The sequence below is a fragment of the Lepisma saccharinum genome, chromosome 8 (genome assembly GCF_977018435.1).
Source record: "Lepisma saccharinum chromosome 8, izLepSacc3.1, whole genome shotgun sequence".
In the NCBI taxonomy this organism is placed as follows: domain Eukaryota; kingdom Metazoa; phylum Arthropoda; class Insecta; order Zygentoma; family Lepismatidae; genus Lepisma; species Lepisma saccharinum.
The window spans coordinates 51,267,944-51,280,697 of NC_139236.1; the positions used below are offsets into that span (position 1 = coordinate 51,267,944).

The 12,754-nt window shown below is 39.9% G+C and overlaps 1 protein-coding gene across 1 annotated transcript in view; it reads right to left on the reverse strand.

Annotated features, from left to right (window-relative positions):
* Nucleotides 1–226: 226 nt before the first annotated feature.
* The window catches only part of LOC145990994 (uncharacterized), a 124,415-nt gene continuing 111,887 nt past the window's right edge, over nt 227–12,754 (reverse strand). Inside the window, exon 6 of the mRNA XM_083126639.1 lies at nt 227–2,491. Coding sequence (XP_082982765.1) covers nt 2,400–2,491 — 92 coding nt within the window. The 3' untranslated portion in view covers nt 227–2,399. The remainder of the gene's footprint in view (nt 2,492–12,754) is intronic.

Consider the following 12,754-nt stretch of genomic DNA (forward strand, 5'->3'; position numbering starts at 1 on the left):
AAATGTTAACCAGTAGTAATCGGATGTGAACAATGGAATAAAGCAAGAGAAACTTAACAGTGTTCAATATTTTATGAATATCTCATGTGGTAAATATCATTTAAAAACCCACACACAATAAATTTTCATTGTAAGAAAACAACTCTTTCACGTGTCTTCACAACCTTAAAGGTATAAATAACGTAGACAAGTATTTGATTAAAATTTTATTATCTGTCATGTACATATCCTCAAAGACACACCCTCTATCTATCTTTTGAAAGCTGGTCCCTATGATGCTGGGCAGTCTTTTTTTGGTTATATATACATAACATATACTTATGTACGATTTATTGTAAATGTATTTTCATTAGGTATCAAATCATACTTATTTTCACAGTACATGCAAACGTACACCATTGCGCTGGAGTGTCGACATGGCACGTTACATTAACATAAGAAATTAAGCCGGTGCACTAGTAAGCAAGTGTTTTGTATTTCATCATTCCCAGCACGTAATCTAATCTCGTCTCTTCACATCAAAAGGAAAAGTAATCCGATGATTTTAGAGAAAAATATATGAAAAATGATGTACAGATTTGGTTCATGATGCAAGCAGAAGTTTCATATACTTTCTTTCGAGAAAGCTTGTACTACCTGGATGAATTGAAACTGTCAGAAGTATTTCTGGCATCAATGTCTGAAAAATAAGTCCTGTTGAATACATCACTCTATTTCGAAAGCCTTAATTACATAAACAGTATCTCAGTACAATAAGAAAGCAACTTTTGGAGATATTGAGTGTCCACGCCACCTGTCCGTAGTTGGAACTCTTGACTTTCGTGCTAGAAGTTTTGTTCGATTAAGCCATGGGGCTTTATTATGGTGTTGACTCACAATTGCGAGCGCAGTACTGCTTATCTCTGATCTCTTCTTGAATTAGGCTTTAAATGTCTCAACAATGCATTCATTCTCATGGTTCTTTATGTACACAATCATTCTGCATCTCAGCCATTCGTTTACCTCTTATAGAGCACCTACTTTATGTAGCCAATTTTCTTGCATGCCACAGATGATTTCTTATGTGCAGCTCAGAGGCGAGTCACTCATGTGACGTTACACAGTATGCTCCCACTACAAGCTGCTTTCATTCGCCAGCGGAGATGTTGATCGGCTACCGCGCAAGTAACTGAGCATTTTCTTTTGACGCGGGCTGTTTCTTAGACTCGCTGGCTAGCTTAGTAGCAAACAAATTATAGGTTTGTACGAGCGTAAGTGGTTTTGACGCTGAGAATAAAGATATTAACCCTGAAATTCCGTGTGCTTATCTTCAAACTGATCGGATGTCGTCCGATATTCTGTGAATCCCTTTCAATAGTAGCTCTTAGTAAATATCAAAACTTAACGCAAGTTGCCAGAGAAGACAACATTCTTAAAAACTGAAAGGGAATGAACTTGTTAACTTATTATAAGAGTAAATTCAGAAAATTCTTGAAGGAAAAGGCAGAATCCGCGTAAAAATTACTCCTGTTTAACTTCGTATGTAACAATCTACCCAAACTTCATTGATTGTGAATACAACCAAATCAAATTGTCTTCCCAAACTTCCAATGCTGTTAATTATCTCATATTTAGAGCAAAACCTTTGACATATGAATTCTGTTTTCATCTCTACAAACATGAAAATCTATTTAGGAAAAAAAACATCGTTTTATATGCTGTATAGGCTCGCTGTGTACCATTCTCAATCACAACTTAATACTCTTTTCCGTCCTTTCTTTTCACGTACAGAACTTATTAAAAAGATTTTTTTCTGATTGTAGGTACCCAACAAGTACAACTTTGACTGCTCATACATAAATTAGTAACAGATAACAAATATAATGTTCTTTCTTACTGCACAAAAAAATTACACCTTATAAATTTTACAAGTACATACATATATATTACAGTATTCCTTATCGCGATTTTTATGGTACTACTGCAAACGTATATATATCTATAGTAATATAAATTTAGCAATGTCCCTGTTTCTGCATCAGCTACTTGGATCATAGGAGAATAACACTAATAGCATTACATCATATAAAAATACGATTTACTCCACTTCCGGTCTGTTTGGCTTTGACTCTCAAACCCACCGCTTGCGCTGAAGAAATAGGAAATCGGGTCTCTGACCGAAAGATGTCCACACCAACAAATATGTTGTACACGATGCAACAATAACTAACAGATTATAAAATTGTTCTTTCGGGTTGGGAAGTGGAAAAATGCGATCTGCACCTGAATTCAGTTCGTGGCATTCTTCCTTTCCATGTAGAAAGAGTTGTATCGAAGCGGTTGTTGAACCGTTGGCCCTGCAGGAAGCCAGTTGCAAAAAAAGTCATGTTCACTACACCGATGCGTCTTTGTTCTTCTCCTTAAGTGTGGTCGTACTCTGCCCCAATCGTCACGCTCATTTCATCCGAAACTATCATCGTCTGGTGGTACCATCTTGTCGTATCCAGCACAACTAGAAAAATAATATAACATTAGTGATTGATAAAAAGAGCCAGCAAGGGAATATAGGAATTTTAGTCTAGTCATTTTCTAACATATTTGTGAATATTTTCAGTAATTTTAACTAGTTTTAAAACTGATATGCCAATTCTTATGAAGATAATGAAATGAAACTGTAAATTATGCAACATTCTAGTATTTCAAAATTCAGAAAATTATTAGTAGCTATTATTATTTGCATTAAGGTTTAAATGTTTGTGAATACATATAATTTGCATATTTCACCAACAAATTATTAGCATCTGTAGCTTATGTGCTTCAAAGACAAATTAAGTCAAATTTTGCTTCATTTTTAAAGCGTCACACACTTAACACATTTCAGGCTATAGGGGAAGGTTGCCGAAATTGGACCGTTGCCTAAGTTTGTTTTTGCCTATAAACGAGTATTTGAAACAGGTGAGTTGGCACTACTGGTTGGCGTCAGTGGCATGTACAAATGACTGAACGGTCAGTCAACTTGAGACGTTCGACGAAGTAGGAGTGCTGTTATTGTGTTTCCATTGTTCGTGTTGCAATTGAAGACTAAAATTGGTAAACGCTGTAAGTGCCACAATAATTCAAACACCGTTTTCCACGTTCAACTGTGAAATGTGCTATGCTTTATAATGTGCCAAACGTGAAATGTGGCTGGTAGCCCTCTAAGTAGTTCAAAGGGCGTGTAAAGAGGTCACTAGTGTGCACGTTCTTACGGGCTGATGTGCGGAACCATGCGATCTCCCAACACTTTCGCTTTTGGCACTTACAACGTTTACCACTTTTAGTCTTCAATTATTGTGCTTCGGATATTAAGCTCTTGTGTTGACTAGGGGTAAGTAATAAAATGTCCTGTAGTATATTATAAAAGTGCAATTTATTAACCACTAACTACATGTGGTAAAATTAGGGTTTAGTTGCGTATGTTCGTGTAGCGTCATATTTTTATTAACGGAGAATAATTGCCTAAGTTGGACCACGACGTGTTTCCTAAATTAGACCGGGGAAAGTATGGGCTGTGGACATGGATGGAATTGCAAATGGCTATAGCAGCATACAATAATGGGGACTATGGCTTGAACGAGTGTAGTAGCAGGTATGGTGTCCTTAAGGCGACAATACGGAGGCATGCTATTGCGAAAACCAATTATGACAATGGAGTTAAGGCTTTGGGGAGACAGGCTACGTTGAATCCTGAAATGGAGAAAATTCTTGTTGATCATATTATCCAATTAGAAGAGATGTTTTATGGGTTGACCATTAAAGATGTCCGGAAATTAGCCTACGATCTGTCACAAAAGTATAGAATTGCTAATACGAGTATGTTTAATCACGAGACAAAGTTGGCTGGGAAAAGTATTTCTACGCATTTTTTAGAAGAAATCCGCAAATATCTGTTCGCCAACCAGAGGCTACCTCATTAGCAAGAGCAAAAGGTTTCAACAGAGAGAATATAGGACACTTTTTTGATCCTTTGGAACGATGTATCGAACAATTTGGTTTTACAGCTGACCGAATATTCAACGTGGACGAGTCAGGTTTCACCACAGTCCAGAAACGTTCACAAAAAAATGCAGCAAAGAAAGGAAAATCACAGGTAGGTGCTGTTGCAAGCGGCGAACGTGGAGTAAATACCACAATGGTGTGTGCAGTGAGTGCTGTAGGTGTCGACATACCGTAGACATACATATGTACATGCCTTTTATGAGCGGTCAAACCTAAGCAACCTGTGGTCCAAGTTAAGAAAACCTGTTGCCTATAATGGACCGATGTCACTACTTTGGTTCATGTGCCCTATGCATGTTTTGTTGAAATACATACGTATATGTAGTGGAAGCTAATCGTTTGTGCATCTCATGCCTACAATTTTGTTCTTTTTCTGTGTTTTCTTTTTTGATGCAGAAGCAAAATAGTACCAACTGGTCCAATTTCGGCAACCCTCCCCTATCATCATACTCAAGTTTTTTTTTTATTTGTTAGAAGATACCATAAAGTACTTCATACTTCCATGAAATCACGTCATATTGAGCATTTAAATCCAATCGCATGTCTAGAACCATATTTTGTGCGTAAAATGTCACACTAGTAACCCTGGAATGCCCCAGATATCGACTGCGGCTTTTAATACATACATATTCCAAAGTCCGCTTTATGTTCAGACAGTCTCATCTTGACCTGATCTACAGTTTAAAGTGGGATCCGAACCCCTGTGCTAAGAATCAAACCCTGGTTCCCTTGATTACAAGATTACTACGACACCAGGAATGTCCTTGTCTGAGAAGACATTCGATATGTTTCCAACCGTACCACAAAATGTTAACGTTGCTAAAGTGGGACTAACACTTTTGGAGTTTTTCTATTTTTCTATGAGGTCCATGTCGTCGTGTGTCTGCTACAGAATGGAGAACACAACCCGGGACCCCCGGCGTCATAACTCGATAGACTAATCTCTTCACCAAGGGGTCCGGCTGAAGCGCTGGAAGTAGCTTCTTACAATCATATTACACCTTCAGTGGATCTTCAAAAATCCGCTGATACGGGAATCGACAGGAAATCAGTTGAAATAACGTAACGTCAGCCTTATGCAAAAAAAACAAAAAAAACACGGTTAACGACAGGACGGAACTTGCCCAACGGCTTTAACGATCGGAAATTTGAATCCCCCTTAAATAGATCGCGAGAACATTTCTCAGCACCAGTTGTAGTCCGAACGCTATAGAGTGAACAGGCTCATTTGGCCGAACTCGCTACAAGTCTTGCTATTGAAGTTCGCGAATCGCTGTGGAGTTAGGCAACACACACAACACCATGAAGGAAGCGAATATTTTATGGAAGTACAGTGTCTCATAATTGCGAGTGACTGCACAGTACCAGCAACAATTTCCATTGCTGAATATGAACGAAACTTGGAATATTGACAAGGCACATGACGATTGCCTATTATTTGTTCACGATATTTGTTAGACCTTATGATGAAGATCCTTACATAATAATAGAATAACAAAGTAACACATAAAGGTAGCGTTAGAAAACAACAGCCCTTGGAGGTGCCAAAGCCTGTAATCATTGGGTGACATGTGGTCAGCACGTCAAATCCCATCACTGTTGCCATTCGAGACCCGGAGTCCCCATCTATTGTTTCAAGTAACTCTCTAATCGTCCTCACGATTCTGAATAAACGTGGATCTTTAGGAATGGATTTGCCTACCAGGAGCTCATGAATAATGTTATATACAGGCTAAAAGCTCTCTCCTGTGTACTGCACCGTGCCATTAAGGCACATAGGGAATATTGGGTTAGGGTTTCATACATTCTAGAGCTCGGACATAAAAAAAATAGAAGTGATGTGATCGTCAACAAGCTCCGGTAATATTTAACCCTCCTCTTCAGGTTCCAATTGGTTAGAGGCTGATTGAGCTCACAGAACCACTTTATGCAAAGACCTTTCCCCTTGATATCATCCACCCCCAGGAATCGAACCCGGAACTCCCGTAGCCTACCGATCGTTTCATAACAAAGATTTATCTGTCTGTAATTCTTAGTCATTTCGCTTTCCCTCTGTCAATGACAACAAACACACATCCATGCCTTTCCCAGGATTCGAACTAGGAACCACTGACATCGCAGCGCGCTATGTTGACCAGTGCTCCTCGGAGGTCGTTGCCTACTGGATCATCGCCACTCGTGTATTGTTACCTACGGTATCTAAATTTATTAGAGAACCTATCTTAGTAAATCACTTGAACTTGAATATACCTACCTTCGTATACTGTTTTTCAATAGCTTATAAATCAGGAAACCTTCCCTCCGGGGCAAAGAGCACCTTTGTCTTCGACTCATACTATGAGATAAACGTTACATATGAAACTCCCCGAAGCCCTTGTGTGTGTCATCACAAAGCCAGCATATGTGCTTCCATCCGGTGGGAGATAAATATGGTCGTTCATCACAACGTTACTTCTGCACCGCTGTGCATCATGGGAAATAGAGAATTAGGACGTGGATGTATTCCCGGAAATGATCACAATCCAGTGGGATTACTATGTCTACCTTATCTGTTTGCGGAGAGATATTATATTTGCATTATCATTATTAATTCATCTTATCTTACGAGGTTCCCCTGGTGCCTTCCTCGTTAGAGTAATGGTTAACGTTGCCACAATGAAGGGTACCCATAGTGGTCCGAAAACAACTTTAATCTGTAGGCGCAGTATCCACCAGCCCTTCTGTCCGTAAAATGGACGCTAAACAAATTTGAACAAAGTCTCCTCACTACGTTTCTATGTCTATTTACCTTATAGTTCACTTCCTCTAGCAGAGTCTAGCTATTGGGTAAATGCAGATGAATGTTTTGGTGTTTTACTTTGCTTTACTTCGTTTTTCTACTAGTTTTTGGTTAGTCACTACTCTGAGAATGAATGTTGATGACTTGAGATGGATGTAGAACATTCACAAATACATAAGGACCACAGAACACAACCTCCCCAGAGTAGTGTACTACGAGGTGGAACCACAAGCAAAAAAAACCCTGCGCAGACCCGCGAGGGGCATAGTGGAGCATACTTTTTTAGGGCCCCGAGCTCAAAGGAGGAATCCAAAGGTGCGCGGAGGCTTTTCGCCGAAGTTCCTTTTGTTTGTGGTCGCTCTATAGCTGTAATCCAGACGCCAAAGCCTCGTTAGCCTGCAAAATGCAGCCCAAGGTGTATTACTTGGAAAAATTGATATGTGAGTGCCTTGAGAAAAAACTGATGGTTCAACTTATGTAAATTTAAAAATACTTTACATGCTATTTTAAACATATGACTACTAAATCTAGGGGGTTCTGGAAAAAGCCATTAAGTCACAAACTGCGATTTTCTGTTGTTTTAATTCAAGTCACATTGAATCAAATAGAAATACAATTTTATATTGGGCATGTGTAAACAATGATGATCCAATATGTATATCATGCCTGTATTGTTTCGTAAAAGAATTAACATAAGTAACTGCCTGCTGTAAAATTTCATTTTTGACTTAAAGCTTTTCCAGAACACCCTATATATATATGCATGTGTAGGGTGTGTGTTTCTAAGCATATGACTGATTGATTTAGTTTATTTTACTTTGCGTCTTGTGCCTCTTGGCTAATTTGCGAAAATGGGGATGAGTGATGAAATTGATGAATGGACATTCACAAACAACCAAGCCCGAGCGCGATTCGAATCCGGGACCCTTGGCGTCGGACCGCGATGTGCTAACCATCTAAAAATATGAGTAACAGGTATGCATACTTAGTGTTAAATGTATAATTTCATGTACGTACATGGTTGTGTGCTCTGTATGGACTTAACTCCTACATTTAAAATAAGACGTTAATGTTAACACACGTCATCTTATCCAGGATACGAACCTAGGATAAGTGTGTTCCTTTGCTATGATTCACGAGTTTGGTTCAAGGTATACAAGCAAGTATTGAGTCTATAATACTTGACTTTGGTCCTCGGTTGCATCCAGATATTTTTTTTGGCATCTTCAGCATGCACACGATAGTGGTCCAATAGCCATGGAACATGTTACCAGAAAGTTTCTATCCTTAAGAAGAGCCATAATGGCATCACTCTGTAACAGAAGTGAGTGAGGTCAGGCTTTTGATTAGGTAATGGTAACTGTCGCATATCTAGCATCTGCAATGCAGTTTCAGTTAGTTCTCAGCAGTTGTATCTGCAATAAATATATATTGAGTATCTTCCAGACCTCCCAGTAAACGACATCTTTCTGTGAGAAGGATGTTGGCAAGAAACCAAGGAAGCCTTCAAATTTCAAGGATTGTTATTGTGCTGTAATTCTTTCTAATTTTTTTAGATTATTCCGAGATGAGGTTGAGAGTCCACATGGCTTCCTAACCAAGAAAGAGAGGGTTCAAACAGAACAGAAATTAATCTAAAACTTGTCATACAAGTATGAGGGATTGAGATGAAAACATTAAAAATCAGACTAAAAATTACAGGACAGACTGTAAACAGCTCAAATTTACTTGAGGTATCGACTGTTATTTGCAAAACGATCTAAAGACTGCAACACTGATCAAGTGAGCTTCACAACATCATTTTTGTCATTTTAAAGATGGTGCGCCTCCTGCATATACATGCACCAGCGAAGAGCAGTGGTTTCTTGCCCTCTGGAAGCCTAAAAACGTTCAGACATTCTACGACAAATAAAAATGCAATGTCTCTATGCATGCTTGCCATGCCATCAAGTTTACAAATAGAGGAGAAGTTCGACAATGCCCTCAGGTCGCAGGCAGATGAACGGAAAGTCATTCGCGGTGGCTCGCTCATAAGTGACTGCACATAAATTCCAAACATTCTTCTTCTTGAGGTATACCGGCACTAACTCAAACTTGCAAATACACTCCTCACAACACGTTAGGAATAGTATTATATTAGGCACAACAAGTTAGGAATATTGTTATATTAGGCACAACAAGTTAGGAACATTGTTATATTAGGCACAACAAGTTAGAAATATTGTTATATTAGGCACAACAAGTTAGGAATATTTTTATATTAGGCACAACAAGTTAGGAATATTGTTATATTAGGCACCACAAGTTAGGAATATTGTTTTATTAGGCACAACAAGTTAGATATATTGTTATATTAGGCACAACAAGTTAGGAATATTGTTATATTAGGCACCACAAGTTAGGAATATTGTTTTATTAGGCACAACAAATTAGGAATATTATTATATTAGGCAATAGGTGATAGGCACGGTGGTATATATCGGCGAAAAGACGAGAACGTCCACCAGAAAGATACCGTGTGTTGCTGCATTCCAAGGCCGTGTCTATCATCTATTGTCTAACCTAACAATATTCCAAGCTGTTTGTGACGAGTGCATATGTGAATCAGTATGGCTCTATGCTAAAATGCAGCAAACGTTTGCAACTTTACATCCAAAAATCTACTAGATATAAAATAAATTAAGGCTTTCATTTGACTGCCCCTCGTAGTATGATTGCAGTGGTGAATTTACGATCGCACCAGTGAGGGTTAGAGACAGACTCACGCACTTTCGACGTAGCTTTCGGCCAGTCTTCTGTACTCTCATGTTAAATATGTGGTTCTTCAATGATCTTAATGTCAGAATGTAATATTAGAGGAAGGGGAACAAGTGAGTACGTTTACATGTTTTAAAATTTATTTTTCGTTCTAGACATCGTCTCCGGGGTGATCGGTTAATTATGGTTTTTGACGTTTCAAAGACGTCTATATTGATATATCTTCAGCTATATTGGTTACAACTTTCTAACGACTTCCTGATTAGGATAATTTATATCATGATTAGATAATTAGCATTTGAATCCGAATTCATTACACTAAAATTGTACTTTTATCCTGAATAGCCAAAACGATGTATCTAATGTTTTTTTGGAATCTTATACGTATTTTACCCAGAAAAATATAGCCATACTTTTATTGGTTACTGTCAGGCCTGTATAGCCAATTGTGTCAATTTTTGACAAACAGACGGACTCAGCCGTTGCATAAGGGTCCTTTTTTTCAGCTTTGCTGGTTAGTACTCTAAATGTAAAACAGTGGATTCGTTATTTCACTCTTTCGGTAACTGACTATTTATTGATGTAGACGTTTCAAGGGGGAAATCAAATTCAGAACTCAACGTTAGAGGCTGATGGCTTTCTTTGGATGTCAAAGGGAAGACGTATTTTTAATCTTGTGTTAATTATAGTTGCCGCTCTGCTTCCTAATACGCGTATGACGTCATAGAACTAGAGCCACCACAAGAGGAAGATCTTCAGCAGAGATGAAGAGAAAGCCAAGGGCAATCGAGTCCTGTAGTCAATTCTCCAGCCCCTGTTTTGGGAGAAAGGGGGAAAGTGTCGGAAGCCAAACATGCTGTTCAGTATTACCACTGAGCACACATGTAGGCATTATGCCAGGGAGTGACCGGAAAAGAATGGCACGACATCTCGAAATTCGGCAAACGTTAGAGAAGAAACAAGTTGGATCGAGACAGTGCGATGTTGTCAACTCAAGGAGGACTGGAGGTTTTTGTTTCGGAATATCCTGGCGGTCGCGCTATTCGACCGTCCAAAAGGCAAGCAAATAAATATTATGTTCCTTTCCTCGTGAAACTGCGGTGGTGTAATCGGTAGGTCGTCTCCAATACTGGAGATCCGGGTTCGATTCCCGGGGTACGTGATCTAATGTCGGAATTTTTCCGCCCCTGTCCCCACATAACGTTCAGGGTACTTGGAGGCAACCCTGGGAGGTAAAGGCGGCCGGAGCGTGGTGATGATCACATCATCTCTAAAATGTCCAAGCTGGAGAATATGGGGGGCCTGCATGGCATGGTGCTGTATGCACGGGTAACTTTGCCTAACCATCTGAAATACCTCCTCCCTATGTGACTGTTGTATTTATCTCCCCTCCGTTGTAAATGTGGCAACTATAACTCTATTCCCGGAATATGTGAGCAAGGGCGCGCATAGCGTCAGGGAAGGGGGGGAATCGAGTAGGCAGAGCGAAGCAGTACACGCTGCTACAAAGGCTGCTACCGCAGTCGCTTTCTCCCCTCTACGCAATCCCGTTCCCTCTGACGTGTACATTGGTGTAGCCGTCTAGCGTCACTACTTGCGCAGAGACTTGTTTTCGTTCACTTGCTCCAGAGATACCCGGGACAGAGTATAGGTGTTCAAAACAAAGGAAACGTCGAGCTCTGGCTGGCGAAGAACGAAGCACATGCTGCCTACAGCGCCCGTCAGGTGAAAATGTACCAGATATGAACGACGTGTTCGTATGGGAGGGAAAGAGAAATCAAATAAAAAAAGGTGCAGGAGGGCGTAGGGGGCAATTGAGAATCGTTTAAATCACTAGCGTCGTCTGTATGATTAGATAATAACTAATTTACTGACAGAGAACCTCTTCAATCACATCCTTCGTCTGTACACAAAGCTAAGCCAAAGGAGCTAAGGCTGTCCGCCACTTGTTCTCCAATTCACAGTAGGCTACATCTTAGGAAAGTTTTCACCATAACATGTACGAATTTCTTGACTCCGTCACATAAAAATGGGTAGTGGATTCCAGCGCCAAACTAGAGTACCATTAAGGATACAAGTGGTACAAGTGCAACGGAAATCGCAGGCGCTCCTTACCATTCCGTTTTCCCTTCTGCTACACGGAAGACAAAAAATCTTCTTTGTATTCAGAACCACATCCCATCTACATCCCATCTTCCGGTAGCGTCCAATACGACTTTGGATGCGTATTTGGAGAAACGTTCGACCCAGTTGCAAACCATGGGACACTGCGATCTTTTCCGGAAAGTTCCTTTGCTTCAATACAGCTCACGTGCTCCCACCAGTCTTCGTTGAGCAATTTGCTTCTTCTTCTTCTTTTTGGCTGAAGCGTGAAGCAAGCTCTTCGCTGGGTTAGAGCCAACTCCTATGCATCTGGCGTTTTGCAGCTGAGAAGGTTTAGCATTATTCTTGTTTCGTACATTTCCAGGTCATAACTCTCATTCTGCGAAAAGGCACAGGTTGTCTTCTGTCCAATGTGTTAAGATCCTTGATGGCACGTACGGTAACAGACAATAAAAAATTGGACACCTAGATCATGAAATTCTCGCTTCCCAGCAAGACGTTATGTGTGTTGCCTATCTATACGACGATAAGTAGATTTTAATAGCAACTTCCACCACCAACGTAGAGTTAGGCAACACACATAACCTTCAGGATCTAAGTGTCCTGTTTTTAGTGCCGGTGACTGTACATGAGGAAACTGTCTGCTCAGATTAATGGAAAGATATTTACATAACGTCCCTTCTATATCACTACAATCTATCTATATAAAAAAAATGTATGTATGTACGTATGTGTGTATGTTTGTTCAGCAATAACTCTCGAACGCCTGGAGCAATTTCAACTTAACTTGGTACACGTATCGCTTGCAACCTGAAAATAAATACTGTGGGTTAGACACCGCTGGCACCTCTAGGGGTGGGGTGGGGTGGGAAGGAGTGACATGTAAAAATAATCGAGAACCACCGATATTAAATTCCGCACAAACAGACATCCGTGACTCTATGCAATCCACACAACGATAGTGTTTCTCGGGTTGTCTAACATTCAGGCTATGTCGCGAATGGAAGATTGGGATAAATAAATACCCGGGCAACGCCGTGTAATCAGCTAGTCATATATAAAAAGTTCACCTTGTTGGTAATAAGGTGGTCGGCATAT